This window comes from Primulina eburnea, unplaced genomic scaffold (assembly GCF_022965805.1).
Source record: "Primulina eburnea isolate SZY01 unplaced genomic scaffold, ASM2296580v1 ctg263_ERROPOS5200000, whole genome shotgun sequence".
NCBI classification, from domain to species: Eukaryota; Viridiplantae; Streptophyta; class Magnoliopsida; order Lamiales; family Gesneriaceae; genus Primulina; species Primulina eburnea.
Genome location: NW_027331097.1, coordinates 36,538 through 48,154, shown reverse-complemented (window position 1 = coordinate 48,154; position 11,617 = coordinate 36,538). Strand labels below are relative to the sequence as shown.

Genomic DNA, 11,617 nt, shown 5'->3' with positions numbered 1-11,617 from the left:
TTATCAGTCTTTTTGGGAACCCACATTTGTACAATTCTTGGTGACTTTGTACTTCGTGTATCCAAAGATGTGTGTGCAACAGAAGGTCTGTTATTTCTAATAGTATGCATACCAAAATGTTGTTCTTCCCTTCTGTTTCTGTTTTCCAGTCTGTATCTCTTCTGAACATGTAGTAGCCCGAATTCCAAATTGGGTAATTAACGGAGAAGTGGTGATTAAGAAGGTTTAATGTGTAATTTTGACCGAGTCATGATCGGACGGACCGAAGATGGTTCGGAAGCACCGAAGAGTTCGGAAGGTCCGAAGTGGGTTCGATGGATCCGATCATTAGGTGTCAAGAGTTGATCGACACGTGGGAGTTCGGACGTTCCGAAGTGTAGGTTCGGTGGATCCGATCATGAGGTGTCAAGAGCAGCTGGACACGTGCATGTTCGGACGGTCCGAAGTGTATGATCGGAGGATCCGATCATGAGCTGTCAAGAGCCAATGGACACGTAGCGTTCGGACGTTCCGAAGTGTTGTTCGGAGGATCCGAACATGGCCTATAAATAGTGCTCGGATTTCTCATTTTTGACTTGCCAATTTCTTGAGTTTTCTCTCATTTTGGAGAGTTTGGAAGGTTTCTAGGGTTAGTTGTTGGTCGAGCGATAGCCAAGAGCTGCCAGGAGTAGTAGCGTAGCGGCGCCTGAGTTACGAGGCAATCGACATCAAAGGGCTGTCGACGGACGAAGGTAAACCCTAAACCTTTGGTAGTACTAGGGAGTACTGGTTTTGCTAGTCGAGCATGGTAGTATTGATTGAGTATGCTTTTGATGCGTAGGCTTGTTCTAGACCTGATTAGCGGTGTGGCGTAAGGATAGGCTTGCTGTGATAGAGGTACGAAAGTACTATCCGAGATATCCTGGTTGAGTATACATTCTTATATGTGTTGCATGATTATGTGGTGCATTGATATATGTCATATGATGCATGCTATTATGTCACGTTTATTACTGCACGTTGCATTTCATGTTGAGCCGTATCTTCTTCGAGATAGCCTTTACTGTTGAGCTGTATCTCTTTCGAGATAAGCTATATCTTGGGGCCGCTCAGCCCTGTCTTGTGGACGCATGGACACCGAGAGTACACAGTGGCCGACGGGTCGGGAGGGCTTCGGTGGTCCGGGACATTTTAGGTCCACGTCTGTCTTGTAGTGGATGCAGTGACCCAGAGGTTGGACCGCGCGGCACTATCCACTTGGCGCCTCTAGACTGAGCATTGTTGAGATCCTTTTGTGACTCCTGTTTCTTGACTACCCCGGTATCATGATCATAGCATGTGCATTTCATATAGGTCTGTATACTCATACTTTTGTACTGGGCGTTCTTATCGCTCACGTCCTCGGTTTTGTTTATTCTTGGACACCCCATTCCCACGGGGCAGGCCTCAGGTTGGACAGCTCAGGAGGAGCAGGAGGAGGACGTTGAGTAGCTGGTTGGTTTAGTTTATCTGTATTGTTTTGATTCGATATGGTTGTATTGGATATTTTATTTTGAGTTATTCTAGACTTCGATTGGGTTGTATAACCATTATTTTGTTGACTTTTCCGCTGTTATCTCTGATTATTGTTATTAGGTTAATTGCATGCTTAGTTCTCAACTAGTAGGTGATTCTGGAACGGGTCACTACATTTATGGTATCAGAGCATGCATACGATTTTGGGATATAGATTTCTGTTTTGGGATTTCCGTTGACCAATTTACTAGTTTCCCCATTCTATTGTTGTAGCAATGGCTGACCACTTTGGTGATGAGAGTAGTCAGGGAAGTGTAGGTCGTTGGGGTGACCAGGACGATTTGTTAAGCGTCATAAGTTACCGCATGTTTCTCTAGACGTCATTCTTTCTGTTTCTACTCCGATGGATCATTCGGTTTTAGCCAAGCGTCTAGTGAAGGGTTGTCCCTTAGATTTGGAGGGTAATGATGTTGTTATTTTCGTTTTGTTCATTCTCTTGCCTTGATTTCGAGGACGAAATCGTTTTAAGGGGGGGAGAATGTAGTAGCCCGAATTCCAAATTGGGTAATTAACGGAGAAGTGGTGATTAAGAAGGTTTAATGTGTAATTTTGACCGAGTCATGATCGGACGGACCGAAGATGGTTCGGAAGCACCGAAGAGTTCGGAAGGTCCGAAGTGGGTTCGATGGATCCGATCATTAGGTGTCAAGAGTTGATCGACACGTGGGAGTTCGGACGTTCCGAAGTGTAGGTTCGGTGGATCCGATCATGAGGTGTCAAGAGCAGCTGGACACGTGCATGTTCGGACGGTCCGAAGTGTATGATCGGAGGATCCGATCATGAGCTGTCAAGAGCCAATGGACACGTAGCGTTCGGACGTTCCGAAGTGTTGTTCGGAGGATCCGAACATGGCCTATAAATAGTGCTCGGATTTCTCATTTTTGACTTGCCAATTTCTTGAGTTTTCTCTCATTTTGGAGAGTTTGGAAGGTTTCTAGGGTTAGTTGTTGGTCGAGCGATAGCCAAGAGCTGCCAGGAGTAGTAGCGTAGCGGCGCCTGAGTTACGAGGCAATCGACATCAAAGGGCTGTCGACGGACGAAGGTAAACCCTAAACCTTTGGTAGTACTAGGGAGTACTGGTTTTGCTAGTCGAGCATGGTAGTATTGATTGAGTATGCTTTTGATGCGTAGGCTTGTTCTAGACCTGATTAGCGGTGTGGCGTAAGGATAGGCTTGCTGTGATAGAGGTACGAAAGTACTATCCGAGATATCCTGGTTGAGTATACATTCTTATATGTGTTGCATGATTATGTGGTGCATTGATATATGTCATATGATGCATGCTATTATGTCACGTTTATTACTGCACGTTGCATTTCATGTTGAGCCGTATCTTCTTCGAGATAGCCTTTACTGTTGAGCTGTATCTCTTTCGAGATAAGCTATATCTTGGGGCCGCTCAGCCCTGTCTTGTGGACGCATGGACACCGAGAGTACACAGTGGCCGACGGGTCGGGAGGGCTTCGGTGGTCCGGGACATTTTAGGTCCACGTCTGTCTTGTAGTGGATGCAGTGACCCAGAGGTTGGACCGCGCGGCACTATCCACTTGGCGCCTCTAGACTGAGCATTGTTGAGATCCTTTTGTGACTCCTGTTTCTTGACTACCCCGGTATCATGATCATAGCATGTGCATTTCATATAGGTCTGTATACTCATACTTTTGTACTGGGCGTTCTTATCGCTCACGTCCTCGGTTTTGTTTATTCTTGGACACCCCATTCCCACGGGGCAGGCCTCAGGTTGGACAGCTCAGGAGGAGCAGGAGGAGGACGTTGAGTAGCTGGTTGGTTTAGTTTATCTGTATTGTTTTGATTCGATATGGTTGTATTGGATATTTTATTTTGAGTTATTCTAGACTTCGATTGGGTTGTATAACCATTATTTTGTTGACTTTTCCGCTGTTATCTCTGATTATTGTTATTAGGTTAATTGCATGCTTAGTTCTCAACTAGTAGGTGATTCTGGAACGGGTCACTACAGAACAGGTTTAGAGTTGTAGTACTGGTAGTTTTTAACCTTCATAGGATGTTGTCTTCCAGAGTTGAATTCTTTTCTGAATCTAGAACTCTGGTCAACTTTTTCCTTAGGTTTAACGTAACCCAGACCATAGTGCATTCTTCTGTTCGTCAGATTTACATTCCTTTCAACTGAAGCAGTAGGTACTTCTGGTTCCTGTACCACACTGGATTTCACAAAGTGAATGTATTTCCCTTTGCACATATCCAGTGTTGGCATAGTATGCGTTTCAGAAGTGCCTTCATTATTACAAAAACCGAGACCACTCCTATCTCCTGACTGTTTTTGTAATTCTTGCATATTTTCCAATGAAACAGAAGACTTGTTCCAAGCATTTACCAGTAGCGACAACTTCTGGTTTTCAGAAAGCACCTTCTGGTAATCTGCTTTGGCTCTTTCATTCTCAGTTATTAATTTACTCATCTTAACTTGTAAATCATTGCAGCTATCTACTTGCAAGCAAGTTAACTTACTGTTCTGATTCTTTAAGTTCTGATTTTCAATCTTAACTTCTTCAAACGATTGAGAAAGTCTGGAATACTCTTTTACCATTTCATGCAGTGCATCAATCAAGTCATTTCGTGTAAATTCATTAGAGTCAAAATCAAATACCTCTCCAGATGTCGAGGTTGAGTCATTGTCTGCCATCAGACATTTGACTTCTTCTGCATCACTGTCACTGGAATGACTTTCTGAGTCAGATGACTCAGAACTAGAGTCTGCCCACTTAGATTTGCTTTCTTCGGCAATCATCGCTTTTGGATCTCTTCTGGACTTTTTGTCATTCCTCTTGTGATCCTTTCTCTTTTGGTCATCCTTCTTTGGTTTAGGACAATCAGCAATGAAGTGACCTATCTTTCCACAGTTGAAGCATCCCATATCACCAGATAATGAATCTTCCTTGAAATTGCGATTGGGACCCTGATAGGTTCGATGGTTCTTCTTCATGAACCTGGAGAATTTCTTTACAAATAAGGACATAGCATCACTACTGATTTGTTCAGCAGTCTTCTCCATTGTATGGTCAATGATCACAGCAGGTAATGCCTGAGGTACAACTGCAAGCAACAGTAGAAGAGGTAGAGGCAGTAGCAGTAAAAGCAGTAGCAGTAGCAGCAAGAGCCTTGGTGGGTAGGCTTGAAGGCTCTTCTCCACTTCTCACTTCCAATTCGAACTCGTAGGCCTTCAGATCTGCAAATAAGTCGTGCAGTTCCAACTTGTTCAAGTCTTTGGATACTCTCATAGCCATTGTTTTAACATCCCATTCTCTGGGCAAGGCTCTCATCACCTTGAGGGCTGTTTCTCTGTTGCTATGCTTTTTACCAAGAGCAGCTAGCTCATTGACCAAGCTACTGAATCTTTCATCAAACTCATTTAGAGTTTCACCTGCTCTCATTTTCAGATTTTCAAACTTCTGCATTGCTACAGACAGTTTATTTTCTTTCGTTTGCTCATTTCCTTCACATATCTGGATGAGCTTTTCCCAAATATCCTTTGCAGTAGAACACATTTTAATCTTGCTGAAGGTGTTCTTGTCGAGAGTTTTATACAATATATCCTTCGCCAATGATCAAGATTGGCCTTTTTCTTATCTTCACTGGTCCATTCACTTCTTGATTTTTCGACCATCTGTGGTGCACCGTCAGTAACAGCAACAGCTGTGTTAGGCTTTAAGATTTTCAGTGGACCATCTGTGATGACATACCACATGTCATCATCTTGTGCTGCAAGATGAGCTTGCATTCTTATCTTCCAGTCGTAAAAATCTTCCTTAGAGAACATAGGGATCTTGCTGAAGTGTGCCATTTGTTGTAGTTTTTCACAAACAAGAATAACCTGCTCTGATACCAATTGTTGAGGATCGAAGTTGAGTTTAGAGGGGGGTGAATAAACTCTACTCGTTTATCGTTCTGATGAGGTACTAAAATCCTGTTAAGGATAGTAGTTGATCTTGTGCGAATACTTTCACCTGATTACACTAAAACGTGCGGAAACAATCTGATGAAGTAGTTGGAAAAATAATAAAGCAGTAGACAGCAGTTGTTTATGGAAGTTCGAAGATAAACTCTTCTACGTCTCCTCTTCTTCTGTTTCCAGAAGGTATAACTAAAAGACTTTGGATATTACAGTACAACAATTGAACACACCCACTTCAGAAGGACTTACACCTCAGCTTACTGAAACTCTTAGTTTCTCAACTCACAAAAATGCGAAACACAAAGTTCTGAAAAGACTCTTTTCAGATTACAGACTCTTCTGATAAAGTATAAGTGCAGTAAAGATCGTGAAGAGTGTAAGAATTAGTAGCACAAGATGATCTACAAAAGATCAGATATAAGCTAAGAAGCGTGTGCTACTTTTCTTTGTGTTGAACTTTTAAAATGCTCAAGGAATTCTGATATTCGTCTGATAAGAGAGTAGCTTTGTTCCTTGAAAATGATATTATGCGAAGTGTCGTGTCGAACAAGGATTTAATCCAAGTATATATAATCGACTGAGTTCAACGTTGACAATCAGAGAAGTCTTCAGATAACTGATACAATCAGCTTTATTACCGAAACAAGTTCCTGCAGAAAAGCTATAAAACAATCAGTCTTGTTTTATACTTAATTGGGTAATATGCATTAAATGACTCCGTATAGTATTTAATGCTGCAATTTAATACTAGTACTAGGAACTCTTTAACGGTAACAATTAAGATAGCAACGTTAGAAAACGTTCTCTACTGGTTTTGTATTGTTATCCATTTTCTACTGGTTTAGTTTTACTAGAACAGCAGCTACTGATAAGTTTGTTCTGGTCTGCTGCTCTACTGGTTTTAGTTATCATCGCCACAATAAAATTCATGTCTAACAACATAAGTAAGATTCACGTAAAAAAAATGTCGAATTGGAAATATGGCTCGTGGCTACTATCAACGGTCAATCTAGCCTTTAACTTGACTCTCCAATTTGAGTAAATCTTTTATGCGACGATCTCACGAATCTTTATCTGTGAGACGGGTCAACTATACCGATATTCACAATAAAAAGTAATACCCTTAGCATAAAAAGTAATACTTTTTTATTGATAAAAATAATAATATATATGTCTCACAAAATACGACCTGTGAGATCGTCTCACAAAAGTTTTTGTCTTCCAATTTTATTTTTCTAAAAAAAATTACGGAATTTTTTTGCAACAAATAATTTTTAAATCCCCATACACCATGAAGCGCAAATGGACAAAATCCCATTAAACTAATCTATTCAATCGCCATTTTTGAATGATAGCATTATTCTAGTCAAGAAAACATTAAAACAACATGACACTTGTTTCTTTTTTATTTGTTAATGCCACAATAAGCTAGAAAATCAATAAAATGCGACGCCGTTCTTGATCAGTTGAAATAAAGTAGTGCCATGGAATATAAAAATGTAACAATCAAAGCCAATAATTGAAGGGTGTATTATATTTATATTAATTTATCATTGTAAAATAATGTTTTTTTTAATATGCTAAACCATTATATTTATATAAATAATAATATCATTATATTTTCTATGTTATAAAGCATGAGATTATCATAATAACTTCATTGTAAGTCGGTAAAAACAAAAACAAAAAGTTATACTTCTAACCTTGTTTCTTAATTTCCTCTGCTTTTCGAATTCCCGGACATTCAGAGTCATTTGGCGACCGAATTCTCGGAGAATATACAGAAATGGCAGGGATGACACCGAAGGATCTCGACCTTGTTAACAGGAGAATGGTCTCTGTTTCCGGGCATTTCACTCCAACTGCAGAGAGCGGGGGCATTGCCATGTCGAGCTGCAGCGGAAGGTTGAACGATTCTTACCATCGTGTGCACGGAGAAGTCCCTGGTTTTATCCCGGAATGGAAGCAAGTGCCCGATGAGTCCGGGAAGCCGTTCACTGATATCATCTACGAAAAGGCTGTCGGAGAAGGCATTGCCAAGGTACTTTTTCTTTAAATCTGTACACCAGAAATCAAGATTTTCAGAGAACATGGGTATTTTTGCCATCACTGTTTTTGCTGATTCCTCAAGTTATTACCTGGGTGGATGTGTTTTTAACCCTGCATTTTTTTGTGGGCACCAGATAACAATTAACAGGCCAGAGAGGAGAAACGCATTCAGGCCACACACGGTGAAGGAGCTCATGCGGGCATTCAATGATGCCAGGGACGATAACACTATTGGCGTTATTATTTTCACCGGAAAGGTAAAAATAACCGATGCAATTTATTGTGTAATAGATTAGCTAATATTTTGGTCAAACATATTTTTGAAACTCGCAAAACTTTACAGGGCACACAAGCCTTTTGCAGTGGTGGTGATCAATCATTCAGAGGCAAAAATGGATACTCCGACTACGACAATTTCGGTCGTCTGAACGTCCTAGATTTACAGGTGCAAATTCGTCGTCTCCCAAAGCCCGTGATTGCAATGGTTGCTGGCTACGCTGTCGGGGGTGGACATGTGCTCCATATGGTTTGCGACATGACAATTGCAGCAGATAATGCTGTTTTTGGCCAGACAGGACCAAAAGTGGGAAGCTTTGATGCTGGCTACGGAGCTTCTGTTATGGATCGTTTGGTGAGTTTCGAAACTCGAAAGATGTTTTCTGACTGAGATCAGACGATGCAATAACAAGTAATGGGATCCTTCATTTCCTGACTAATGGTGTGAATCTGAATAGGTTGGACCAAAAAAAGCTCGTGAAATGTGGTTCATGGCAAGATTTTACAATGCCGCGGAAGCTGATAAAATGGGGCTCGTCAATAAAGTTGTCCCAGTAAGTGCAGCTCCACGTTTGTGATAAAACTCTCCTTTGATCACTTCTTACACATTATCCACTTACAAGAAACTACATTTATTTTGTAGCTGGAAAATTTGGAAGAGGAGACAATCAAATGGTGCAGAGAGATCATGAGGAACAGCCCAATGGCAATTCGTGTCCTCAAATCGGCTCTCAACGCAGTCGACGACGGTCACTCCGGACTTCAGGTACGTAATAAACTTCTCTCTTGAAGAGGCATCGAACAAGTTTCTTGAAAATATGATTTATTATATATTAACAAAATATAATTTGTTGTGTTACAGCAAATTGCTGGAGATGGGACTCTTCTGTTTTATGGGACTGAGGAAGGTGCCGAGGGGAAGAACTCATACTTGCAACACAGGAAGCCTGACTTCTCCAAATTCCCCCGTCTTCCTTGATTTTCAGATTATATTTTCATATTGTATTGGGAAACAATAAGATTGTACTTTGAAGACAGAACAATTAAACCTGTTCGTTCTGTCTTCTTAAGCAATAAATTTTCCGATTTCACCAAATTAATTGTTTCATCATTTGTTTTATGTTACTGTTAGAATAGACTTGATGGACTAGTTGTTTTGAGCCTTTTCTAATATTTGGATAAAATAAAGAAAACTATATTTATTAAATTAAATAAAGCAAAAGCATATTTTTTAAGGGTAAAATCATATTTTTAATGATTAAAAAAGTTATCAGCGAACTAATATATGTTGGTTTAAGTGATAAACATTTGTTAGATCTTTAAATAATTTTTTGGATTGAGTAATCTGAAATAATATGCATATGTTTGAAAACACAAGTCAAATAGTAAACATTTGACTAAGTAACATGGTAATGAGTATAAATCATATATTTTAAACAAGGTTAAATTGATATGGTCGGTGGTGAATTTTTTTGACAAAAAATTGTGTAAGACTGTCTCACGGGTCGTATTTTGTGAGACATACTTTTTATTTGGATCATGCATGAAAAAATATTACTTTTTATATTAAGACTGTTACTTTTTATTGTGAATATCGGTAGGATTGACATGTATCACAGATAAAGAATCGTGAGAACATCTCACAAGACCTACTCATTTTTTTTATAAAGATCCCTATTTATTTTTCTTTCCTTTCAAATTAAATTAAGTATTAATTATACAAGATTGAAATATTATAATAAAAAAAATATTATTTTAAAAGTACCAATAAAAACATAAAATGAAATATCCATTTTGGAATGACGTGTCACACCAAAAATCTTTCCAATTTACCCTAAACGTTTTACATAAATAGATATTTTTATTCTGGATAATATTATTTATACTTCATAATTTGTTAACCATACTCCAATATATCTTTTTATCTAATTCATTTGTAATATGACCCACCCTAAATTTTTTCTTATAGTATAATAATAATAAACTCGTTCTTTAATTAATATAATTAAAAATAGAAATTAATTTTTGATAGAACATATTAATTTGATTTAATTTCAATTTAATCGTTAAGTTTGAAACGTAGTTTGTTTAATTTGATACATATTGTTCTCTAAGTATTTTAAACCTCGCTACTTTAATTATTGAAAATTTTAAGATTAATAAAATTTTGGTAAATCGAGATTTTGTATACTCCAATATTTTTTTATGTATTTATTAAAAAAAATTAAGCAAAATTTTATGTACTCCTGCTAAAACTTCAAATAAAAATTTGTTAAATCGAAATTTTGTATACTCCTCAACACAGAATCCCTTCTATACTCGACGAATCACATACAATTGTTTATAAGATTCAAAGACAAATCAAGTTCTGCTTATATTTACAAACAGCATATAAAGATTTTATTTGATATATTCTAAATATAATCTATGTTGAGTTTTCTGCTCACAAGTGCATCAAAATTTAAAAGATCCTAGTCTAAGTATTTGTACCTGAAAAAAACTATTTCTGAGGATATTTATTTGAGTTGTGTTAAAGTGCTAAGAGTTTTATTAAGGCTATCGGAAGTCTATTGGAAGTTCTCTTGAAGTGGGTAATTGTAAATTTTTAACTATCAAAATCTTTTAGTGAAACCTTCTGAAAAATAACAAAGAGAGAAATATAAAGTTTTATTTTTCAAACTTCTATAAACAAGTCTCTGTGTTATTACTTTTTTGCATTTCATTTACTTCAATTGTCTATTATTTTAGTCTACTGATTTGAGAAACTTTGGTTCACTAAGTTTGGTTGGACTATTTTCTACACTAATTATTCAAATTGTTTATTGCAATTTGAAGATCAAGAGTTGATCTTGACTATTAAAACTGGTTGAAATCCTTTAAGAAAATAAGAAGGAATATTTGTGAGGTTCCCCACTTTAAACACATCCATGATGTGAAATGAAGTGTAAGTGGGTGGGTAAAGTGAGGGGGGGGGGGGGGGAGTGGGGAATAGTAGTGAGAGTAGAGGTTTTGGTACTTTGAGGAAAGGATAGTGTAGGGTTGGTAGAATAGGGTGGTTATTTGGGTACAAGTTAAATGGGTCGGGATGGGGGGAGTGAAGGGAGGGGGGAGAAGGGGGGGGGAGGGCTGGGGGGGGGGGGGGCAGGAGGAGTGTCAAAGAAGGTAGGGGAGGGGGGTGGAAGGGCCGGAGGGGGACTTAGTAAGGGGGAAGGGGTTCGGAGAGGGGGTGTGGGTATGGTGTTTTGGTTAGGGATGGGTGGGACGGAGGTACGATAGAGGATAGGGGGAGGGGTGGATATTACGTGATGGATGAGGGTGGGGGGCGTTGTGTGGAAGGGAAGGGGGAGATGGGTCGGGGTATGTAGTGGGGGGAGAGGGCGACCTAACAAGTGGTAATTAGGGATTGTTAAATCTTGACATGTGGAAACCTTAAACAATCTAATTGCATCATTTCAAAAAGATTCATCTATTCTCTAAGAAGATGTGATGATGAAAGATCAGGATACATGACCAATTTTATATGCAGAAGATTGATGATATCAATACTATAAATAATGCATTAACCAATGAAAATCATGAAAATCAATATTTTTAATTTCTATCACGAGTTGGAGAACCTCAAATAATCAAAGCCTTGATGTGAATGGACTTTCCGAAAACAAACGAAGAAATAAATCTTGGCAATGTTACGTAAATACATCTGTACAAACCTCTGATAAAAATATACCTTTCAGCTAGATAAAAATGTTTTCTCACAAAGAAATTGGGCAGAAGGTTGACTTATTTGTGCGAGATACATGCTCA

General features: G+C 38.7%; 1 protein-coding gene across 1 annotated transcript; it reads left to right on the top strand.

Moving 5' to 3' along the window:
- The first annotated feature begins 7,154 nt into the window (after nucleotides 1-7,154).
- On the top strand, nucleotides 7,155-8,933 carry LOC140820889 (1,4-dihydroxy-2-naphthoyl-CoA synthase, peroxisomal-like). Its single transcript, XM_073181265.1, has 6 exons — nucleotides 7,155-7,529; nucleotides 7,672-7,794; nucleotides 7,881-8,168; nucleotides 8,272-8,367; nucleotides 8,457-8,579; nucleotides 8,676-8,933. Exons 1-6 carry the CDS (start codon nucleotides 7,275-7,277, stop codon nucleotides 8,790-8,792), a joined length of 1,002 nt encoding a protein of 333 aa, XP_073037366.1. The 5' UTR covers nucleotides 7,155-7,274; the 3' UTR covers nucleotides 8,793-8,933.
- The last annotated feature ends 2,684 nt before the right edge of the window (nucleotides 8,934-11,617 follow it).